The sequence below is a fragment of the Panthera leo genome, chromosome A2, assembly GCF_018350215.1.
Source record: "Panthera leo isolate Ple1 chromosome A2, P.leo_Ple1_pat1.1, whole genome shotgun sequence".
In the NCBI taxonomy this organism is placed as follows: Eukaryota; Metazoa; Chordata; class Mammalia; order Carnivora; family Felidae; genus Panthera; species Panthera leo.
In genome coordinates this window covers 9787341-9809820 of record NC_056680.1, presented here as the reverse complement: position 1 = coordinate 9809820, position 22480 = coordinate 9787341, and the positions used below count along the sequence as shown (strand labels likewise).

The 22480-nt window shown below is 60.6% G+C and overlaps 2 protein-coding genes across 10 annotated transcripts; one reads left to right on the top strand and one right to left on the bottom strand.

The window, feature by feature from the left end:
- Positions 1–473: 473 nt before the first annotated feature.
- PODNL1 (podocan like 1) lies at positions 474–6139 on the top strand. Of its 5 annotated transcripts, none has more exons than XM_042928637.1 (10): positions 474–640; positions 789–1013; positions 1543–1636; positions 1929–1993; positions 2129–2238; positions 2566–2722; positions 2982–3097; positions 3596–4253; positions 4909–5085; positions 5212–6139. In XM_042928637.1, exons 1-10 carry the CDS (start codon positions 638–640, stop codon positions 5626–5628), a joined length of 2022 nt encoding a protein of 673 aa, XP_042784571.1. In that variant the 5' UTR covers positions 474–637; the 3' UTR covers positions 5629–6139. The 5 variants fall into 5 exon arrangements, with proteins under 5 accessions (XP_042784571.1, XP_042784576.1, XP_042784573.1 ...); XM_042928642.1 differs by having other exon boundaries at positions 4909–5057; positions 5212–5460; XM_042928639.1 differs by lacking the exon at positions 1929–1993 and having other exon boundaries at positions 2591–2722.
- On the bottom strand, positions 6078–22431 carry CC2D1A (coiled-coil and C2 domain containing 1A). 5 transcript variants are annotated; one of them, XM_042928632.1, is made up of 29 exons: positions 22156–22431; positions 20454–20589; positions 18474–18586; positions 18314–18379; positions 17897–18034; positions 17556–17793; positions 14168–14292; positions 13813–13885; positions 13596–13667; positions 13357–13487; positions 13206–13278; positions 12383–12516; positions 11926–12040; positions 11672–11844; positions 10889–11011; positions 10748–10806; positions 10540–10656; positions 9115–9188; positions 8982–9040; positions 8806–8857; positions 8577–8676; positions 8400–8490; positions 7948–8085; positions 7796–7860; positions 7151–7214; positions 6929–7055; positions 6769–6845; positions 6641–6688; positions 6078–6559 (listed from the first exon to the last, which is right to left on the bottom strand). In XM_042928632.1, exons 1-29 carry the CDS (start codon positions 22213–22215, stop codon positions 6539–6541), a joined length of 2862 nt encoding a protein of 953 aa, XP_042784566.1. In that variant the 5' UTR covers positions 22216–22431; the 3' UTR covers positions 6078–6538. The 5 variants fall into 5 exon arrangements, with proteins under 5 accessions (XP_042784566.1, XP_042784569.1, XP_042784568.1 ...); XM_042928635.1 differs by having other exon boundaries at positions 7796–7857; XM_042928634.1 differs by having other exon boundaries at positions 11926–12037.
- Positions 22432–22480: the final 49 nt, after the last annotated feature.

The following is a 22480-nucleotide window of genomic DNA, read 5'->3' as shown; positions in this document are numbered from 1 at the left end:
TGCATATCCTTAACCACCCTTAACCACCGGGCTCGTGCTTCAATACGTGTAATTTCCTTTCAGGCAGCTGCGGCTGTGGCCATTCAGGGAGGAGGAGGAGGGGCCCAAATGGCAGGCCTGGCTGAGAGCCCCCAGGCTGGCATCTGCGCTGGCAGGCTGAGCCCAGGCCTGCCCTGACCCCTTGCTGCCAGCCCCAGTTCCTTGGGGACCCTCCTGTGGCCTGAAGCATCTTCCGCTCCTCTGCCCCCACCCCTATTTCTGCGGTTGGCCCAAATACCAGACAGGGCGAATCTTAGCTTTCCCCCAAGCATTCCATGCTCCTGTGGCCCGGCCCAGGCTGGCCGAGGTTACGCAAGCTGAGCAGGGGTGGTTGGTGGGGGTGGGACCGAGGGGACGGGCTGGCCTGTCCTCGCCGCCCCATCCGGCAGCCCTCCCCAGGGCGGGGAAGGGGGTGGGCCGGCTAGTTCCCCACCCCCACCCCCCAGCCCCTGGGAGAACAAGCCGGGTGGAGGGTGGCCTGTGCCAAGAGATGGGGGGCGGTGGCGGCCACGGAAGAGGCTCCAGGAGGTGACCGCCTGGTTTCCATTAGGGAGCCCTGGTCGGCATTTCAGGCGAGACGGCAGAGCTGGGGCTGGCTATGGTAAGGTGGGGTGGGGGCGGGAGGGCAGGGGAGGGAGGGGAGCCTGCCTGCTCCCCCCTCCCCCCCCCACGCGGGGATGCTCCTGTCGCCATGGTGACCTGGTGCTGGGCCTGGGGCCACCGTGACCCATCAGTCCCTCTACTCCCAGCGGCTGAGCCTGCTGCTGCTGCTCCTGCTGCTGCCCGGCCCCCCACCCACCCCAGGCATGGAGGACGCCGCCTTCCCCCACCTGGGGGAGAGCTCGCAGCCCCCGCCCCGGGCCTGCCCCCTGCGCTGCTCCTGCCCCCGGGCAGACACAGTGGACTGCAATGGCCTGGACCTTCAGGTGTTCCCGGACAACATCACCCGGGCAGCTCAGCACCTCTCCCTGCAGGTGGGGCCCCCGGGGGCCGGGGTGAGCACGCCAAGTGCCGGGTTTCGGGGTGATAGGGTGATGGGGGCGTTGGGCGTGCAGGTCTTGGCAGCGATGGAAGCTGGCCTGGGTGAGAGCGTCGGGGTCTGGGCATTGGAGGCGAGGGCAGGTGGGGGGGGACAGACACTGGAACTTTTAGGAGGGGCTGAGCATTTGGCAGTGTTACAAGGTCAATGTCTTGGCAGTTACAGGTTTGGGGGGGTGATGGAATATCAGACATCTTTTTGGTTTATAGGGTTGTTTGGGGTCAGGGTGATGGGTGTCAGGGGTCAATTATGGGGGCAGATGGGGTGTCGGGGGGTCAACATCTTGGCGATCACAGGGTTGTTTGTGGTGACGGGGTTGTTTTGGTTGCAGGGTAATGGGGCTTTGGGGATCAAGTGTGGGGGTGAGGGGTGTCAAGGCTTACTTGCTTAAGGCGATGGGGAGCTGGGAATCGGGGCTCCGGCCACTTGCGGAGGGCTCAGGGGTGTGAATCCTCCCCCCCCAGAACAACCAGCTCCAGGAGCTCCCCTACAATGAGCTGTCACGCCTCAGCAGCCTCCGGACCCTCAACCTCCACAACAATCTCATCTCTTCCGAGGGTGAGGGGTGAGGGGACCTCGGGAGGCGGCCCCTTCCCTCCCCTGCTGGGTCTGTGGGTAGTTCTGCGGTAGTTCCCAGAACTGCCCTTTGCTGAGCAGGATGGAAACTCAGGCTGTGGCTTTGGAGGACGGGTGGGGAGGTGTGTGGGAGGGTGCCTGGAGGAGCCCCTGCCAGTCGCCAGCCAAGAGCCCTGGGGCAGCTGGGAGCACAGACTCCCCCACTGCCCCCTCCCTGGGCCCCGGGGCCGCGGGGGGGGGGGGGGGGTCCCCTCACTGCCCATCCCGCTCCCAGGCCTGCCCGATGAGGCCTTTGAGTCCCTCACGCAGCTGCAGCACATTTACGTGGCCCACAACAAGGTGAGCACCCCCACCTGACCCCTGCCCCGGCCCTGAGGCCTGGCCCCGCAGGGACATACAGCAGGGCGCGGAGGGCACGGCGGGGGTGGGGTGGAGGGCAGGGCTCCCTGACCAAGCATGGCCGCGTCCCCACAGCTCTCGGTGGCCCCCCAGTTTCTGCCCCGCTCCCTCCGAGTTGCGGATCTGGCTGCCAACCAAGTGACGGAGATCTTCCCGCTTACCTTTGGGGAGAAGCCCGCGCTCAGGTAGCCCCTGGCCCAGCCCGGACCTCTCCGACCTCAGATATGCCTGGGGTCACTCCCTACCCCTGGAGGCCTGAGGGGATCATGAGCCTGCCCTTGAGGGTCTGCAGGGGCAGAGTCCTACCCTGGGAGGGAGGTGCGGGGGGGGGGGGGGGGATCTGAGGCAGGTCACCCTGGATGCCGTCTGGAGAACCGCGACGCCAGGCGGAGACAGTGCGCGGACGCGTGCGCATCCTCACAGTGGAGGCCGCGCTGGGGTGCAGGGGGCGGGGGCGGGGGCCGGTGGGAGGGCCGGGGGCAGGCTGGTGGCCGGAGCCTGGCTCCCCTCAGGTCCGTGTACCTCCACAACAACCAGCTGAGCAACGCCGGCCTGCCCCCTGACGCCTTCCACGGCTCTGAAGCCGTGGTCATCCTCAGCCTCTCCAGCAACCGGCTCAGCTACTTGCCGCCCAGTCTGCCACCCTCGCTGGAGCGGCTCCACCTGCAGGTGCCCCTCCTCCACCCTGCCAGCCCCCTGCCCGCCCCCTTTCCCTCTCTCCTGGGGGAGTCCCCCCCCCCTCCCGAGAATGCCAGTAGTCACAAGTATCTTCGAGTCTTGCCCACTGGCGCGGGTCACTCACGCCCGCGCTCTCGGACCCGCGTTGCCAAAGCTAGCTCCCTGCTACTCCCTTACTCAGGAGCCTTCCATAGCTCCCTGCTGCTGTCTGTCCCCCGACCCCTGGTCTCACTGTCTCCTCCTTTCCCAGAACAACCTCATCTCCAAGGTGCCCCGAGGGGCACTGAGCCGCCAGACACACCTGCGGGAGCTCTACCTCCAGCACAACCAGCTGACGGACAGCGGCCTGGATGCCACCACCTTCAGGTGGGGCCTGAGACAGGGGAGGACACAGGTGCAGCCTCGTGCTGGCAGGAGGGGTTGAAGGTTCGGAGTCCAAGCCCCACCCCCCGCAACCCTCCAGCCCCCTCCGGGGTATGACCCCCAAACCGAGGCCTCATTTGCTGAGCACCTGCTGTGCACCAGGCTCATCGGAGCACCTAGCAGCCACCCTTTTGCTCCCAGCTCCTCTGTGCCTGGGTTCTATTATCCAAACGTCATCACCGCCGCATGCAGACTTGCACCCAGAACTCTGTCCTGGTCACCTCCACATCCAGCCCCGGGGCCGGACTCTGCCCTGATCTCAGCAGGTGCCCCTCCCACCCAGATCTCGCGACTCGCCCACCCCCAAGTTGGGGTCTCTGGCTTCTATCGCGGGAGCACTCCTCAACCCTCACCTCCAAGGTTCACCTGTTCCCCCCCCCCCCACCCCCCCCACCTCCCCCGCTCAGCACCCAGCCCCACGCCAGCCCTCTCTCCCACCAGCAAGCTGCACCACCTCGAGTACCTGGACCTGTCCCACAACCGGCTAGCCTCGGTGCCCGCGGGCCTGCCCCGCACCCTGGCCGTGCTGCACCTGGGCCGCAACCGCATCCGCAGGGTGGAGGCGGCCCGGCTGCGCGGGGCGCGGGGCCTGCGCTACCTCCTGCTGCAGCACAACCAGCTGGGGGCGACGGGGCTGCCCGCAGGGGCGCTGCGGCCGCTGCGGGGCCTGCACACGCTGCATCTCTATGGCAACGGGCTGGACCGCGTGCCCCTGGCGCTGCCCCGCCGCCTGCGGGCCCTGGTGCTGCCCCACAACCACGTGACCACGCTGGGCGCGCGGGACCTGGCTGGCACACCGGGCCTGGCCGAACTCAACCTGGCCTACAACCGCCTGGTCAGCGCCCGCGTGCACCGCCGGGCCTTCCGCCCGCTGCGTGCCCTGCGCAGCCTTGACCTGGCCGGCAACCTGCTGACCCGGCTGCCCGGCGGCCTGCCCGGCGGCCTGCACACCCTGCGGCTGCAGCGCAACCAGCTGCGGGCCCTCGAGCCGGAGCCGCTGGCCGGCCTGGACCAACTGCGGGAGCTCAGCCTGGCGCACAACCGGCTCCGGGTCGGAGACATCGGGCCCGGCACCTGGCACGAACTCCAGGCCCTCCAGGTCAGGCGCCGGCCGGTCAGCCACACTGCCCCCACCGCCCCTCCGTCCCCTCCATCCCCACGCCTTGCAGCGTCTTCCCACAAGGCCCCGAGATGCCTCAAAGAGAGCCCGGCAGACGGACCCGGGGTGGGTGAGGCAGAGCCGGCCTCCGGGCCTTGGGCCCTGCCGTCCCTGCCACCAGGTCCTCGGCAACCAGCCCCTCCGCCTCCCCGGGGAGCACGGCCCCCCTGGTTCCTCCTGAACGCGGCTGCTTCCACAGAGTTTAGAGCATCTGGGGGTGCAGGCGCGGTCCTAGGCGCTGGAGAGGTGGGCACAGAGCGACACAGCTCCGGGCCCGTGGCACCGACGCACTAGTTAGGGAGAAAGCGGTTGGTCAGTAGACGGTGTCGGGAGGGTGCCCGGTGAGGGAAGTGCCATCCTCGCGAACGACTGCTTCGATCTCTCCCGCGGCAGGCAGGTCCCCGTCTGTCTGGGACCCCAGCACCTAGAGGCCAGCCTGCCCCAGACGGAACTCACTGTACCTCTGTCGGGGCTGGAGGGAGTTTGGCAACGCGGAGGGGGTTGAGGGGAGGAGGCCCAGGCTGGTGTGGAGTGCCCGGGCAGAGAGGTTTGGGGCTCAAGGCCCCGGGGCCGCCGTGGCATCATCTCTGCCCAGGTGCTGGACCTCAGCCACAACGAGCTGTCCTTTGTGCCCCCTGACCTGCCTGAGGCCCTGGAGGAGCTGCACCTGCAGGGCAACCGCATCGGCCACGTGGGTCCTGAAGCCTTCCTCGGCACTCCCCGCCTGCGCGCCCTCTTTCTCAGGTGCCCCGGAGGCGGCTGGGGAGAGCGGGTCCTGGGGGCAGGGGGCCCTGAAGGGCTGTGGTGGGCTCCAGCAGGCCTGGGCGGGCCAGGACACGGTTGTGCCCCCCCCCCCCCTTCCTTTGCACCCACCCTCACGCCTGCCTCTCGGTTACAGGGCAAACAGGCTTCACATGACCAGCATCGCACCGGACGCCTTCCTGGGCCTCCTGCACCTGAGTGTGGTGGATACGGCGGGCAACCCCGAGCAGGTCCTGGTCCGGCTGCCACCCACAACTCCACGTCAGCCACGGGCAGGGAGCCCCCGAGCCCGGAGGGGTCCAGCAGTGTAGCCCAGACCCCTGGGGCTCCACTGGGTCACGGACCGAGGAGACGGTGCCCATCCGGGGCCTCAACCAGGCCCTCCCAGGCCTCGAGGGCCTGGCCAGGAAGCTGGGGACAGGGGCGCTGCGTCCACACACAGGGAGCCCCGGGAGAGACTCAAGCACGCAGCTCGCACGCCAGGCACGCAGACCACACCAGCCCTGCCGGACGCGGTCCCCACTCCCCGCACAAGTGGAGGCGGCAACAATAAAGCCTAATAACCCTGTCAAGTGCTCACCACCTGCCAGATGCCCTTCACCTTGCAGGAGGGGCTCTCACCATCCCAGCATCCAACGGAGGAAACTGACGCTGTGGGATGCTAAGAGGGTCAGGCAATCTGGTCCAAGTCCCGGGGCCAGTGAGCGGCCGGGCTGGATTTCGAGGGGTCAGCAAGAACCACCACGTGACAGCTGACCATACGTATACACCTGAACACACCCAAGGCCACCAGCTACAGAAACACACGGCACGGCAGACGCCCTCAAGCAGGCCACAGCCCTCACACATGTCCCCGGAGCAAGTGTGCGAATCGAACACATCCTTCACGGGCGCTCTCCCCCCACGGCCTGCCCCTCTTATGGGCACCTTGCCATCAACCCCCGGGGGACTGTGGGAGAGACCCAGCTGGCCACGGGGCGGGGGCAAGAAACATCAACAGGACAGAGTGAGCCAGGCGTGGCCCTGGCTGTTTATTCCCTGTGTCAGCCCTGGGGAGCCAGCTGGGCTCTGGCTGACCTCAGTGGCTTCTCTGGGGTGTGGGTGGGCTTCAGGGTTAAGGCTGGGGAGGGATAGGAAGTAAAGTGCTTGCAGGGGCCCTCGGGGCTTGGTCCTAGCTGCCCCCCCCCCCCCACCTCTGGGGCAGGCCGGGGGCCGGACACCCCAGGCTGTGCAAACGGGACTCTCCAGGGCCCACCCAGCCAGGCCGGGGCAAGGGGCACAGGCTGGCTGGTGGTGCCATCCTCAGGGCCCCCCGCCAGGAAGAACCCAGCGGAGGACACGTCCATCTGGAGCTGACGGTCTGCTGATTGTCTGCTTGTCTGGCCTCCGGCTGTGGCCTGGTCAGCTCCTCCCGGTGCCAGGGCCTTGGGCACTCTCCAGGGGCCGCCCATCCGGCCGACCCCTCACCTGCGGAGCCGCTGCAGCTAAGGGGGAGACCGCCAGGGTCAGGGAGGGGGTACTCATGGCCACAGCCGTGCCCCACACCCCCCGGCCTGGCCGCTCACCTCACTCTCCACCAGGTTCCGCCTGTAGAGTGCCTCCTTTGCAGCCTCCTGGGGGCCGAGAGGCGGTCAGCGGGCAGCCGCGGGCAGCCCCGGCCCCCCAGCGCCCACCCGGCCCTCGCCTGGCTCACCCTGCTGCCGTCGTTGCCCAGGCGCCGGGCCGCCTCTGTGTAGAACTGCAGCTGACGCTCCAGCTGGGCCGCGTACTCTGAGGGTGGGGAGGGGTGAGGATGGGGGGCTGCTGCCCTGCCCTGCCCCCCCCCCCCCACGCGCCCATCCCCGAGACCCTACCCCTCCGGATGCCCGGGCCCCCCTGCTCCAGCTGTGCCCTCTGCCACTGGCTGCGTTGCATGATGTCCTGGTACTGCTGGGCCACCTCCGGGGGCACCGGCCGCCGCGCCTGCCTCAGGGCCAGGATCTGGGGGGTGCAGAGTGGGGGACTGTGACGGCCCTGCCCGGGGCCTACCGAACCCCCAATCCTGCCCCAGCCAGCCTGTCAAAGCAGGCACCCACCTTCCGCTCCAGACGCTCTTGATCAAAGGCCAGCACGCTGAGGCTGTGCAGGGGCCGGGCCGATCTGTGGAGTTGGGGAGGGATGAAGGGCCGCAAGGACCCCCCAAGCCTGACCTCATTAATTCTCACAGACGCACTGGGCGCTGGGGAACGGCAGGAGATAAGCTAGGCCCACCCTGGTGTTGCAGAGCCCATGACCTAGTGGGGCTGAGGGCTCTACACTCAGGCAACTGCCGTGCCCGGTGGTCAGGGAAGGTTTCCCAGGGAAGAACGCAGCCAAGCTGGGAGCCAGAGGAGTCAGAGCCGGGCAGGGGAGTGGGGAGCAAGTGCTGGGTAGGGGGGCTCACGGCATCATCAGAAGACAGAAAAGCCCAGAGGCCAGTGAAAACGAGGTGTAGATAACCATGAACGAACAGGAGGAAGTGGGGTGGGGCGAGACTACTGGATATATTGATAATGGTCCAATCACAAAAGATCCTAAAAATCAGGCTGAGAAGTGTCAGGACGTTTCAGGAGACGGGGAGCCAGGAGACGTTTTGCAGCAGGGAAGGGATGCACTACAATTCGTGCCTGATGGGAAACTGTCCAGGAGGGGCTGAAACAGGAAGAAGGGACTTCTCTCCAGCATGGCTTGACCCAGCCTACCTGTTCCCTGGCTCCCTCGAAGGGGTGGGTACGGGAGGGGCCTTCCCTTTGGGCCCAGCAACCTGCTTCAGTGGACAGAACCAGTCTTGTGATTCCCGGCCCGCTTGAACCAAGCCTCCCTCCCTGGGGTTGCTGATGGGCAGGAGTCTCACTGTGGGCGCGGCTGCTGGCACGGGGTCAATGACCAGCCACCTCTCAGTTGTGGTCTCCAACTGCTGGGCGGTCAGTGGCTCCCGAATCCGGACCATCACCTCCAGCCGCCCCCCGGTGGGCCTGCGACCATCCAGGACCTGGGTGGAAATGAGGGGAGGCTACTGAGAAGCAGGCAGTGGCTGGAGGCCCAGGGCCGGGATCAGAGAGAACCAGGGTAATTTCCAAAATCTGAGCCCCTAGATAGATAGAGCTGAGACGCCAATTGGTCAAAATGGAGCAGGGTGCTGGGCATATTTAGGGCTGGGTAGTATGGAGGTCTGGGATCCCTGGGGGAGAAGCTGGGTCAGTAGAAGAGACCCCTAGGAGGCCCAGGTCCTGTAGGGAGCTTTTGAATAACGTTAACAAGTGACACAGCCACACCAGAGCCTGTGGGCAAATGTCCACATCTCACCTCAAGGATCTCCCGGACCTCACACGCGGTCTCCAGGGCGTCCAGCTTCAGCTGGGCTGTGCCCAGCACCCGGTCGGTCTTGAACAGCCCCCTGTGTGCGTGAGGGGGACAGGACGGTTGGCCCAGGGCAGCCCCCCCTCCCCCAGAGTCCGCCCAGCACCTGCACCCCCAGCTCACCCCTTGTGGACCACTTCAAATTTGATGCCTTTGGTCTGGATGGCCCTTCGGAAGCCGCGGTGGCTGCGGTTGATGCAGAGTTTGAACTGCTCCTTGAACTCTACTCAGGGAATGAGGACAGGCCCAGGAGGAAAGAGGGAGGGGTCAGGCTATGGTTTCAGGTTCTCTCTGCACGGGGCTGGGGTGCCTCCCAGCAGCCACGGCCTCCTCCCCCTCCTCCTCCGCTCACCGGGGGAGTCTGTGTTCTTAATCACACTGGTCTTGTCTTTCTGAGCTTCTTCCTAGAGCCAAATCAAATAGGAGGCAGGAAGGCTCAGGGGCTGGGGCCTGCCCTTGGACCCCTGCCGACCCACTCCCGCGGATGAGGCTTGAGCCCATCTTTCCTCTCCTGGGCTCTCTACATACCACGTTGGGATAGGGGAAGTCAAACCGAACAAAGACATCCAGGTCGCTGGGAGACAACCCTGTGGGCAGACAACGGTCAGAGCCGGGCAGTGACGCAGTCCCGCAGCCCTGACCCCTGCCTGGCGCCCCTCACCTGGGGGCGTGGGCAAGTTGATGCCCTTCACGATGAACAGGAGCATGTCGTTGCTGCTGAGGTCAGGGAAGATCCTTCCGGGAGGGCAGGTGGGGAGACAGAGGCACGTCAGCCCCAACGCCTGCCCGCCTTCTTTTCCCTTTGTGGATCCAGGGAACACACCCCATGCTGGCCTTTGTAGCTATATGGGCTCCTGGGCTCCAGTTTTAGGATCTGGACAGACTGGAATTCTTTGTCCAGATCTGCCAATGGCTTATTTTCGAGACTTTTCTTCAGTCTGGGACCCACTCTGCGCCAGCCAGTGGCTTCACTGCTGGGGGACCTTCCCTTCATTTAACGATACTTCTGGGGGGCGCTTGGGTGGCTCAGTCGGTCAAGAGTCCGATTTCAGGTCACGATCTCAGGGTTCGTGGGTTCGAGCCCCACGTCAGGCTCGGTGCTGACAGCTCAGAGCCTGGAGCCGGCTTCAGATTCTGTGTCTCCCTCGCTCTCTGCCCCTCCCCCGCTCGCACCCTGTCCCTCTCTCTCTCTCTCTTTCAAAAATAAATAAACATCTTAACAAATTTAAAAGAGCAATATTTCTGCAGCCCCTACTATGTGCCTGCTGGTGTCCTCACTGATGGGGATATAGTGAGACAGACCCCATCCCTGTGCTCATGGAGCCCAAGCTAGCTGAGTGAAGAGAAGACCAATGCATATATAAACAGAGAAAACAAAGCAATTCTGCAGAAAATTAAAATAGGGGAAGAGAGTGGAGCATGCTCAGGATGGGCTGTTGTAGACGGGAGTGGTCAAAGAGGGCCTCTCAAGGGAGGCGACATCATAGGTGATTCCGGATGCCAAGAAGGCGCTACTACACGGAGACCTGGGGAAGAGGGTCTGTGCAGAGGAAAGAGCCAGTGCAAAGGCCCTGAGGATGAACATGCTTGGTTTGTCTGAGGGACCAAAAACAGGCCTGTGTGGCAGGAGGCAAGCAACGTGGGGACAGTGGGTGGGGACGAGGTGATGGGGAGCCAGGCTGTGCAGATGTGGGAGAGCCAAGGTAAGGGGTGTGGGGTATCCTAGGTTATTGCAGTGGCTGTGCCTAACCCCATCTGTAAGTGGGGGAAATGATCCCAATTCCCCACGGTGTGGGAAGGCTTAAGAGGAGCAGGACCAACAACAACCACGCTGAGGGCTCGCCCGGGCCTTGGGACAAGGCACATCTCTGCACTCACTCGGTCTTCCCCATTTCTTAATGTGTCACTGGCAACTCCCCAACACCGTCTTTCACTTGCACCTCATGCCTGCCTCAGGACCCTTGCATATACTGTGCTTTCACCGTGCAACCAAACTCTCCCCCAGAGGCAAGTCCTCTGCTGGCTTCTGGGGAGTGCAAGCCCCTCTCCAAAGGGGCATCTGGGCCAAGGGGCATCAGGGCCTTACTTGATGACGCTGAAGGTTCTCTGCTCAAAGCGGGCAGTGGGCGTGGGGAGACCTCGGGCGAATGCCTGCTTCAGAATCTCCATGCTCCGCTTACAGTCCTCTGCCAATTTCTCAAATCTGCCAGCAAGAGAGCCCTGTTCAGGTCCCTGGTCCCAGGGATGGGATGGGGGTACAGACGTCTGGCAGAGGCAGGGACAGGGGTACTCACTTGCTGGTTTCGGCAATGTTGCCCAGGTGGGTGAACTGGTTAGAGTGGTTCAGGCACATCTGAAGAGCAGAAGGCAGTGAGGGGAGGGGTGGGGGGCCACGACCCTGAGGCCTGCTGATCTGGGCCAGGGGCCCACCTCACCTCATGCTGCTGCCTTATGAGCTTGGTGAGTTCACCGTAGCGCCGGGCAGACTCCTGAGACAGACCTGGGCCAGGCCGCTGGACCAGAGAGAAGTCGTCTTTGTTGACGGGGGCGGGTGGCACCTAGAGAAGACAAGCCTCATGGGGAGGGGCCTGCTGGTTAGCAACAAACAGACCCACGCATGGAAATGTCACCCCTTCTTGGAGAGGCCTTCCTGGACCACTGCTTTGCCCCAGCCCTGGTCTTTCTTCTTCCCCGAGGAGAAAAGTGGTGCTCAGAGAGAAGTGGATGGTTCCTCCCAAAGTGGCACACAGCCCAGGTACTACATGTCCCAGCATCCCTTGCAGCCGGGCACAGCCATGGGATTCAGCTGCGGCCAGTGGAAGGTGAGAAGTGATGGCATTCCATGTCACTTGCTTTAAATGGAACTGCTTGCCTTGCCCTTTCTTTCTCTCGCTGCTTCCCATGGACTGAAGGCAGGAAGGGCATCAGTCCACTCTGAGCACGTGGACAAAGATGACCTTCCAAGGTATGACAGAGCAACAAGATGGAAGGAACCTGGGCCCTGGAGGGCTCTGTCTTTTCCAGAGCCCAGACTGCCCCGAGTATTACATGCGAGAAATATATCTGTCTTCTTTCAGCCACTGAGTCGGGGGGGTACTTATCCGTTACAGAAGCTTAACCTGGATCCTGACTAATATACTCCAAGTTACGTGGCTGCTAAGTGGCCACAGCCCAACAGGTGGCTGCCTGGGGAGGTCCAGCAGGCCTAGAGGGTTCACCTTGGCGATATCCACAGGCAGCCCATTGCGTGAGGCCTCCAGCATGGGCTCCAGCCCCTTGGCCTGGCGCAGGTGCATTTTGGCACCCTCCACATCATTCTTCTGCTTGGCTCTCAGTGCGGCCTGTAGGAGCTGCTTCTTGCGGCCCTCCAGGAAGGCCAGTTGCTGCTGGGCTGTGGGTACAGGGGTGTCTGTGGATGCGGCCTGGCCCACAGCCAAGCAACAGGCAGCCCAGGAAGGGAGGGCATACCTACCTCTGGCGGATGTGCCCTTGGGGGCTGTTTTGGCTGCTGGGGTGGAGCCTGATTGGGGTGCCCTTGAGGGTGGGGCCTTGGGCTGGGCCGTGGGGGCCGGAGGGCTGGTGGGCTGCTGACAGACAGGGAGGGAATCAGAGCTCTCCCAGCGCTCGCAATGGTTCCACTCCCCAAGGGGCCGGGGCCCGAAACTGACAATGGTGACTGTCTTAGTTTCTGTTTCCTCAGCAACGAATGCCCCATATAGTCTCATTCTCGCTGAATCTTCGCAGAGACAAAGACAGCCCCTGTACCCACTTTGCAGATGAGGAGGCAGGATCAGAGAGCAAAATGGCTTGCCCACGGCTGCACAGCCAGGAAGTAAGTGGCCAGGCCGGGAGGGAGCCCAGCTCTTCCCAGGCTCTGTCAGGGCTTTGCTGCCACTCCCGTCTCACCCCAAGACCCCAGCCCCTCCCACCTTCTTAGGTTCCTCATCCTCTTCATCCTCTGCGCCTTCATCCTGGTTAGCCAGCTTCATGGCGGTCTCCAAGACCCCCACCAGGCTCTGCTGGGTGGGCTCGGTGGCCTCCAGGCCCTGGATGGGGGGAAAGCCTGGGCGGCCAGTCAGGGCCCAGTCAGGAGGGAGGGACCCATGCCGCGGTGGCGGAGACGTGGGTTCCTCCCCTTCCTAAGGAGCCTCGGGGCTTTGGATGTACTTTGAATCCAGGAAGGAGCTGCTGCTGGTTCTGTGTAGATGCCAGATTATTCCAACCTAATCTCCTGCTGCCTCTCACCTGACCCTGGGCCTTGAACCAGACGCCAACGGGCAAGCAGGGGGTGAGGCGGGCTACCAGGCACAAGAGGCGGTCACAGGCCTGGAGGGATTCCCAGGGGACCAAGGTATTGAGGAATAATTGCTCTCCCGGGGGTGCGCGGGCAGCTCTGACAACCCAGAGGAGGCCCCCAACCCACTGCGAGGCTGATGGAAGGCTGAGTAGAGTGTAAGGCCGAGAGCTGATGCGAAAGGAGGAGTCGAACACAGAAGAAATGGAGGAAATCAGACAGACGATGGTGGGCCGGTGAACAGGCTCTCCAAGTAAAACCCCCTGATTTTTAGCGTCTGCCGATTTCCGTGGTATAAACACTCCTATTGGGACCCAACTGTAAGGTACCAATTATCTAACAAGTTTGCAGAATTCCCGAACGCGGAGCACACAGCTCCCTGGGCCTGTGCGGTCAGGAGGAACAGCACCTACGGAGGCTCAGAGGCCGGGAGGGGCAGGGGTGGGGGCTGTGCCTACCTGGGGGCACCGGCAGCTCGGCCACGTCTACCGTTCGGCCCGCCTTGTGGGCTCGGATGGCATCTTGGTATTGCTGTAGTGGACACGGGATTAGGGCTACCTGGGCAAGGCCCCCGGGCGCCGTCTGCCTGCCCACTGGGCCCCCACACACCTTGACGATGCGCTCATGCATGCGAGCCTTCCGCTGGTCCCCTTTGGTCTTGGCCTGGGCCGCGGCCACGTGGTATCGCTCCATCCGCTGCTCCAGTGCCTCCAGGAGAGTCCGCGGAGGTGGGGGAACCTCTGGGCCAGACGGGGGCCGAGGGGGAGCAGAGGGGCAGGGTTAAGAGTCTTGGGAGGGAGAGACTTGTCGCCCTGGCCTGCCCACCACACAGGGTTCCAAGAGCCTACCTGGCGTGGAGGGCACCGTGCTGGGAGCCGGAGGCTGCGGTGATGGCGAGGGTGGCTCTGGGGGCAGCTGGTCTGAGGGCAGAGAGGTCCAGTCCAGTGAGGGGCTTGCTCGGGGACCCCCTACCCCACGCTGGTGTGGTCTGAGGGGGTCCCCAGGTGACCAGAGAGGGTGGCAGCACCAAGTCCTGGAGGCCGGGCAGGGTGGTGGGGTCCTCACCAGGGGGAGGTGGCAGGCGGGACAGGTCCACAGGCTCCCCCCGGCTCAGGGCCTCCAAGATGGCATCGAAGCTCTGAGAGAAAGGAGAAGAGGGGAAGAGGCTGCGGTTGGGGGCCAGGACCCTGTGGGGAGCCTCTGTCCATTCCTCTGCAGCATCTTGCTTAAGCCCCTTCCAATACTGACGCCCATTTCACAGGCAGGGTAAACCGGGGCTTTAAGAGATACGGAAAACTACACGTACAGAGTGACTAAGGGTCAGGAGTCAAACTGGGGTCCGTCTGACCACAGCGCTCCTGTTCTTTGCCACCACACAAAGTCGGAAGCATCGTGTCTTCTCCCACCGGTCTGGACGCACCTTGGCCACACGGAAACGTCTGGCAGCAGTGGCAGTATCTCCCTGCTGCTTGGCGTGGAGGGCGGCCAACTTATATTCGCGCTGGCGGCTCTGCAGCTGGGCCAGGAGGTCAGGGCTGCAGGGACCTGGAAGGGGGAACAGCGTACGAACCGCCTCTGTTTAACCGTCACAACGAAGCCTGTTCCTTAGGCCTGACCTACAGATGTGAGCACCGAGGCTGAGAGGCCATGCCGTCTCCCCAAGATGGTGTGGCGGGGATTCTACCCCGGGACCTGAGAAAGAGACAGAATCCGCAGCAGGCTCCAGGCTCCGAGCTGTCACCACAGAGCCCGACGTGGGGCTTGAACCCTCGAACCGTGAGGTCATAACCTGCACCAAAGTCGGACGCTTAACCGACTGAGCCACCCAGGCGGCCCTCATCTTAACTTTAAAAAGTGGCCACAGTTGTCATTCCCAGTGTCGTGCAAATACTGACATTCACAAAACAGAACTATCACATCACTCTTTAAAACTTAATGTACTTTAAGGGCGCCTGGGTGGCTCAGTCAGTTAAGTGTCCGACTTTAGCTCAGGTCATGATCTCACGGTCTGTGGGTTCGAGCCCTGCATCGGGCTCTGTGCTGACAGCTCAGAGCCTGGAGCCTGCTTTGGATTCTGTGTCTCCCTGTCTCTCTCTCTGCCCCTCCCTCACTTGTACTCTCTCTCTCTCTCTTAAAAATAAATAAACGTTAAAAATTTTTTTAACGTTTTTTAATCTAATGTACTTTAACTACCATGGTGATTTGAAACTCACCAGTATTCACTTATTTTTATTTTTTATTTTTTTGCAAGCTCAATGCCAACTGTGGGCCTCGAACTCATGACCCCGAGATCAAGAGTCACACGCTTTACCGAATGAGCTGGTGGTGCCCCTTGTTTTCTTTAATTGCGGCAAAATACACATGAAATTTACCCTCTTAACCCTTTTTAAGTGTACAATTCAGTACATCAAGTACAGTTGACCCTTGAACAATGAGGGTGTCAGGGGCACCAACACCCCCTGCCCCCGCCATGCAGTTGGAAATCTACTTTTGACTCCCCCCAAATTTGACTACTCATAGCTTGTTGTTGACCACAGGCATCACCAATAAAGACCACCGATCGACACGTTTCGTACGTTATGCGTGTTATATGCTGTTCTTATAATAAACGAAGCTGTAAGAAATGATACCAGGAAAGCCACAAGGAAGAGAGATACAGTGCTGCACTGTGTTTATCAAAGAAACAGGGGGCCTGCTCAGTTTAAAGCTGCCTTTTCTTTTTCTTTTTTTTTTTCATACTGGGTGGGGGGGGGGAGAGAGAGTATGAGTGGGGGAGGGGCAGAGGCAGAGAGAGACACAGAATCCGAAGCAGGCTCAAGGCTCTGAGCCGTCAGCCCAGAGCCCGACGCGGGGCTCGAACTCAAAGACCATGAGATCGTGACCTGAGCCAATGTCGGACACTCAACCGACTGAGCCACCCAGGCCCCCCTAAATTGCTTTTTTAAGCAGTATGCTAGTTACAGTATTAAATGACACGTTCGATAGGTTTTCAGGAGAAGTATCATTAAATTTAAGGCAACTGGTGCAATTTTTGACCTAAAAAACAAAGGGCTATTGCACTTACGACCACCGGGGTCCACAAATCCTAGAAACGCCTGGCAAGCTGCATGCATCGTACTTTTTCAGACTGACAACTGCACCTACAGCTTTAAGTTCAGGTGTATTTGCCTGAAAAGGTATCCGTGGGTGGAAGCAAAAGAGCGTTGACATTTGATCGGTTTTATCTCCGATCACAGTGAGTCTCTCAGAGTTAAGAAAATGTCCTTCCGGGGGCACCTGAGTGGCTGAGTCAGTTGAGCGTCCATCTGACTCTTGATTTGGGCTCAGCTCATTATCCCAGGGTTGTGAGATCCAGGCCACACTAACAGCTTAAGATTCTCTCTTTCCCTCTGCCCCTCCCCTGCTTGTGCTCCCTCTTGGGGGGGGGGGGCAGTGAAAACATTCTTCCAGGTTGAATCATTGGTATTATTAGCATAGCACTGAACAAAGCCTAAATATATCAGGCTTTTTGATAAAGAATTTTTATACGCCAAGAGCACAATTTTATCGCACTGGCACCTCTTGCTGACAGGGCTGGGGCTGGGTCCGCCTTCTACCAATTAACTCCCGTTTCCCTGTTCATTGTTTCCCAACTTCCCCTTTTTCTTTTTCAAAGCACCAGGAAACCTGCTTCATACCAACAAATAGACGGGAAGACACGGGGTCCTGTTATCACCATGTTGCGGGCTTCCCTGGACCCTACCCAAGTCGTATGCCAAAACCCCATCGTGAAAAAAGCTTTGGTGATTTTGGCTGAGCATTTCGGGTGACGATTTCCAACAACCTTCCCTGAACTTTGCCAAAACAATAGCTTAGAAACCAGCCGGGCTGTGGAAAGATTTAGACCTGGTGTTTACTTTCTCAACCGGGCCAGCCCAGTTTTAAGTGTCTCTTCGTATGTTTGGGGAGCGTTTGCCCCTGGGGCAGTGCCTGTGTTGATATTCTAGAAGGGACAGAGGCGGGCACTCCTTTCGGGTAGCGGGAGGAAGGCCACCGGAGAGGGAGAGGTTGGGAAGGAAAACCTCCCGCAGGTGAGGGTTTGTTTGGTTTTTTTTAATGTTTATTTTTGAGAGACAGAGAGACAGAGAGACAGAGACAGAGTGTGAGTGGGGGGGGGTCAGAGAGAGAGGGAGACACAGACTCCAAAGCAGGCTCCAGGCTCCGAGCTGTCAGCACAGAGCCTGACGTGGGGCTTGAACTCATAAGCCCGTAGGTAAGTTTTAGAAGACAGACATGCTGAGGGCTGGGGAATTTTCCACTTATAGCTCTTACGCGTTAGCCCTCAAAAGGGACTCCGACGCGTGCTGCAAGGTGACACTAAGTGAAAGAAGCTGGCACCTAAGGACAACTCGTGTGTCGTCCCACTTACGTGAAGTATCCGGGAGACGCAGACTCATAGAGCGTAGATGGCGGCTGTCAGGGGCCGGGGGAGCAGAAACGGGGAGCTAGTGTTTCGCGGGAAGAGAGTTTTTGTTTGATGAAACGGTCTTGGAAACAGAGGAGACCGGTGCACCACATGGTGAACGTGCTACTCAATTGCACACCGAAAAAGGGTTCAAAGGGCCAACGTCATGTTGTATGTATTAAACCACCACACGTACAAAAAACGGCATTCGTGAACTCCAGAGACATGAGGACCTGGGGAGGCGAGGGGCGTTAAGGATATCTGACAGTCAGTGCAGGGCCTGCACCCCCACAGAATGGCCAAGTGCTGAGTAAACCCCACGCCTGCAACATCCCATGTCAGCCCAGCCCTGCCCCCGGCCTACCTGGAGGAAGCTGGGGCTTAGCCAAGCCTATGGATGAGGCCGGGGCAGAGGAAGGCGGGCCTTCTACCGTGACCCTGGGCTCCGGGGCTGGCTGGCTCGTGGTGGAGGCCGGCTGGGAGGGTGCGGGCGTGTGGCTGGGGGTGGCTGCCGGACCCTTCCCCACTGCCACGGGCGGTGGGATGTCCCCTTCGTCGATGGCGTTACCTTTCCGGACCGAGGCCAGCAGGTTTTCAAGTGTCTGAGAGAAGGTGTGAAATGGGTTTCCGAGGAACCTGACAGCTGGGTGCGGTGGGCCGGCGATAGGGTGCCAGCACCCTCCCATCACCCGCCCGCCCGCTCACCTTAAGCCCCCGGTCGTAGCGCCGCATCTTGGCTCCATCTCCAGCTTGCCTAGCGCTTTCGATCGCCCTCTGGTAGAGGGCCAGCCTCTCCTGCAAGGTGGCCTCCACCCCGGGGCTGGGGGCTGCGGCTTTGGGCTGCTGGAGGGACCGGGGCATGGTCTGGGTGGTGACCCCACTTGGGCTCTCCCCAGGGGCTCCCCTGGGCGAGTGCCTACCACACACCAGGCATGGTGCCCCGGGGGCCAGCTGTCCCCGCCACCTCCCCCCCCCCCACCCCAGGTAGAAATCATCATCATTGTTCCGGGTGCAGGGAACTGGGTCTCAGAGGTGCCATGTCACCTGCCCAAGGTAACATGGCTGAGGGGCAAGGGAGGGCCTTGAACCCTGTATTACGGGGAGCAGGTTGTCGGGCTATACCTGAGCCACAGGAGGCTGGGACTCCAAAGACTTCTGCTCCTCCCCAAGGACCACATTTAGTTCTGCCTGCAGGGACACACGGCCATAGGCCAGGCATGAGGGCCTGCTGCACAGGGCAATGACAGCATGGGTGGCCCCCTGCCCTGCCCTGGGTGCTCACCAGCAGGTCGTCGTCAGCCTCCACATCCTCCTCGTCGTCGGTACCTTCCTCCTCATCCGGGTCTCTCATGCACAGGCTCGCCATCTTCTCAATGGCCTCCATGGGCAGGGGACCTGGTGGCAGTGACAGGCCCCAGATGGACTGGGATCCTTCAAGAGTCCCCATGGGGCGCCTGGGTGGCTCAGTCAATTGGGCGGCCGACGTCAGCTCAGGTCATGATCTCGCGATTGGTGGGTTCGAGCCCCACGTCCGGCTCTGTGCTGTCAGCCCAGAGCCTGGAGCCTGCTTCGGATTCTGTGTCTCCCTCTCTCTCTGCCCGCCCCCCCTCATGCTCTGTCTCCCTCTCTCTCTCAAAAATAAATAAACATTAAAAAAAAAAAAAAAGAGTCCCCAGCCTCCTGTCCCAGTTACCCATGGCCCTAAAGAATAGGGCAGCATGCCCCCCTACTGGCCCTTCCATGGCACCCCACTGCCCTCAGGCCCACCAGGTATGATCCCGCTAATCCTGCCGGCCTCCTCTCGTGCTTATCAAGCCGGACTTCCAACCCTGGCTCTGCAGCTTTCTTACTGTGGCGCCCTGGGCAAGTCATGTGACCTCCCTGGGCCTCAGCCTTCCCACCTATTAGACGAGGGCAAGTTTCTCCCTCACACATGCATCGTGAGGACTCAAGGTAAATGAGGTTCTAGAAAAGCACGTCATCAGCACTTTGTCATTCGAATTATTCTCATTATTTGCATTACCTACGTCCTATAAAAGCGCTTTCAACACTGACTTAGCAAGTACTGGACCACTGCCCCTAGAGGAAATACAAGGTTAGGATCCCATGAGCCTCTGGGCATAGTTTCGTCAACCAGCCGATGCATAACCTAGTTCAATGTGTGCCTCTATCTAACTATACCTTTTTAAATACATGTTGTTGGTTTGTTAACGTTGAACTCAAGGCTACTCGTGTCTGAATGAATGAAGCTTATCTGCTAGCATATTTCCTCCATAAGGCGCATCACAAACTTCTTGCCCTTGAAGACACGAGACATCTCTAAGCGCCACGCTTTAGTGCCATTCTCAACAGCAAAACGTACCACACAAAGAGTACCCACAAAGAGTGCCAAAATGAGCAAAATGCAGCCTTACACAGACTGTGAGAAGGACCCGTGTTTACTTGAAGCCCTGAGACATGAAGGCCGACGGTCATCTTGCTCTCTCTCAGCTGGGACCGCGCAAGGTGAGCGACTCAAACTTTCTGCAGCTCTGTGCACGCCCGCCAGGAATTGCCAAACCTCCCCGACTATTGATTTTGGTGTTACCAATAAAGTTTAGCCCGTTGGTGAATTCACAAATATGGAATCCGTTAATAATGAGAATGCACTGAATTAGCTAACAAGTATAAAGGTTCCGTCTCCCCTTGGAGCTCCAGCCCCAAACCCCACTGCAGTGTTGCTGACCCTGTTGCTGACCCTGTCGCCTCCCACGGGGCGAGGGGGGAGGGCTTTGCATGCGCTGGGCCCCCCAGCCGCACTTTCTAGCTCTCCTGCTGATCATCCTTATTGTGGGTGTCTCTTGCGGGCACCTGCCCCCAGCTCACAGGTCTCCCCCATCCTTCTGTGCTTCCCTCACCCCAACCTGATCATGGGACAGCGTGTTGGAGGAAATGTGAGACCCTGTGTGAAGTACTTTACACACACGAGAAGATGAACTACTGTGACTAAGGGCAATTATTATTCCCATTTTACAGACGGGGAAAACGAAGTCCACACAGGTGCTGGGACTCATCAGTCACACAGCCAGTAAGCAGCACGACTGGGATTTGAACCCTCACTCTGGGTCCAGAGTTGATCGCTTAACCTCTTAACCCAGGCTGCGGGTTCTAGGAGGGCAGAGACCTTCTCCGTCTCCTTTCCCCCTTCTCCCCAGGGCCCAGGGCTGAGTCCTGCCCACAGCAGGTGCTCAGAGAATGTTCAGGGGTGTGTTGAGAGTCTCACCTTTGCCTTTGAGCTTCTCCAGGACTTGGGGCTGGCCCCCCACCAAGGCCAAGAACTCGGCCTCCAGTTCCTCATTGTTAACTCCGTCCTCGGGGATCATAAGGCCGTCTGGGGAGAGGTCAACCAGCAGGCCCAGCTGAGGGAACAGTAAGGGTCCAGTCAGACCTTGGAATGCACCCCACCTGTCCAGAGGCAACCGGGACAGACCCAGGTTTCCCTCAGGAAGGAAACCCAGGTCTCGGAGGGAAAGCAATTTCCCCAGGGAAGTGCCAGGAGGCTGGAATGGGTTGAGAATGCAACAGGTGTTCCAAGATGGGCCAGGCCCTCTGGCCTAGATCAACCCGGGGCAAAGGGCAGGCAGAGAGACCCTGCTCCCTGCTCCGAGCCCACACCCACAATGTGCTGCTGACTGAGTTCAGTGGGAAAGACAGGCCCTACACCCTGCCCAAAGCTAAGCCACTCAGTACACCTGGGCTTCTCCTTCCAGCATACTCAGCAGAGGGGGCCACGCAGGAAGCCTGGAGTTATCAAGAGCACATAGAAGCCCGGACAACACAGAAACTGAAAGCGGGGTTTTCATTGTGTAACAGACCTGTCTTCCTATCCCGTCCCAGCTAATGACCAATCGTGATGTGATAATATTACACTGAACTACACAAAACGGCCTTTTCTGTCGGTCAGAATGGGCAAACACTGGCTATTATGTATGGCTCCTTTCAACAGTAATAAGTTACGCTTATTGGCTCAGTCGGTTGAGTGTCTGACTTCGGCCCAGGTCATGATCCCGTGCTTTGTGGGTCCGAGTCCCGCGTTGGGCTCTGTGCTGACAGCTCAGAGCCTGGAGCCTGCTTCAGATTCTGTGTCTCCTTCTCTCTATGCCCCTCCCCCACTCTGTCTCTCTGTCTCCCCAAAATAAATAAACATTAAAAAAAATAAGTTATGCTTATTGAGTGTTAGGTTCTAGCACTTTCCATAAACTATCCAGTGAATTTTCACAACTGTGCTGTGACATAGGGACTCTTAGGGCCTCCATTTTACAGACGAGGAAACAGGTGTAAGAGCTGTGAAGCTGAGTGTCCAACATGCAGAGGCCAGCAGGGAACTCCAGGTTGGCCAGATTCTAATGCCCGGGCACTAAACTATGGCCTGAGCTCCTTCCACCAAAGCTAAGAAAAATCAAACCTTCCAGGTGCCTGGGGCAGAGGAGACGGAAGAGGGAAAAGGACGACCAGACACAGTCCCGTGGGCTCATGGCAGCCGCTCTGGATTTTGCACTTAGCCCTGGCCAAGCTGTTAATCCCTATGACCTTGGGAAGCTGTCTTCACCTCTCTGGGCCTCAGTGTCCTCATCTGTACAGTGGGGATAGAAAGTCTGACTTGGCCTGGCTGATGCGAGGTTCCATGAGTGTCCAAACCAGGAGTACATTAACTATCCTTATCTCAGGTCGGAGGCCTTCCCCTCCCAAACCGGAGAGGCTTCGGCAACAGGTGGCTCTGAGCCCAGGGCGGGGCGCCAAGAGCTGAGGAGCTGGGGAGCCGGGGCCACTAGGCCCCACTTTGGGGGCAGAACCTCATCTGGAAGGCGGGGACCGGGGCTCACCTGGGGGTGGTGATCGGTTCCCCTGGTGGGTGGGGCCCTCCTCTGAACCTGTGATAGGGGTGAGAACGGTTCTCTAGGCGGGGCCGTGGGGTATAGACTCACCTGGCGGGCGGCGGCGGCACCTCGGCCGGGGGGCCCCGGGGGTCCCTTCCTCTTGTGCATCTTCCAGGCAGGATGCCCAGACCACTGGCCACCTCGCCTGGCCTTGCCCTGCCTCCTCCCCTGGGGCCTATCGCCGCGCACGCGCACTTCCTGAGCCCCGCGCCCCTGGTTGGCGCCCCGCGACCGCTGACCCCGCGCCCTCGACCCCGGGGGTGGCCGCCCCACTTCCGCCTCGGCCTCGGCGCCGCGGCACCGGAGCGCAGCCACTGGACTTGCTGGGCCCGCCGCACTGAAACTACAACTCCCGGCAGGCAGTGCGCGGGCA

What these genes read in the sequence shown, in the direction of transcription:
- PODNL1 (XM_042928637.1), top strand. An exon ending in CTGGATGCCACCACCTTCAG is followed by an intron (nt 3,098 to 3,595) that starts GTGGGGCCTGAG and finishes CTCTCCCACCAG; the next exon opens with CAAGCTGCACCACCTCGAGT. An exon ending in GAGGCGGCTGGGGAGAGCGG is followed by an intron (nt 5,086 to 5,211) that starts GTCCTGGGGGCA and finishes TCTCGGTTACAG; the next exon opens with GGCAAACAGGCTTCACATGA.
- CC2D1A (XM_042928632.1), bottom strand. Translation starts at nt 22,215, where the DNA reads ATGCACAAGAGGAAGGGACCCCCGGGGCCCCCCGGCCGAGGTGCCGCC. An exon ending in AGGATGAGGAACCTAAGAAG is followed by an intron (nt 12,041 to 12,382) that starts GTGGGAGGGGCT and finishes CCTGTCTGTCAG; the next exon opens with CAGCCCACCAGCCCTCCGGC. An exon ending in AAGAGCGTCTGGAGCGGAAG is followed by an intron (nt 7,056 to 7,150) that starts GTGGGTGCCTGC and finishes TGCACCCCCCAG; the next exon opens with ATCCTGGCCCTGAGGCAGGC.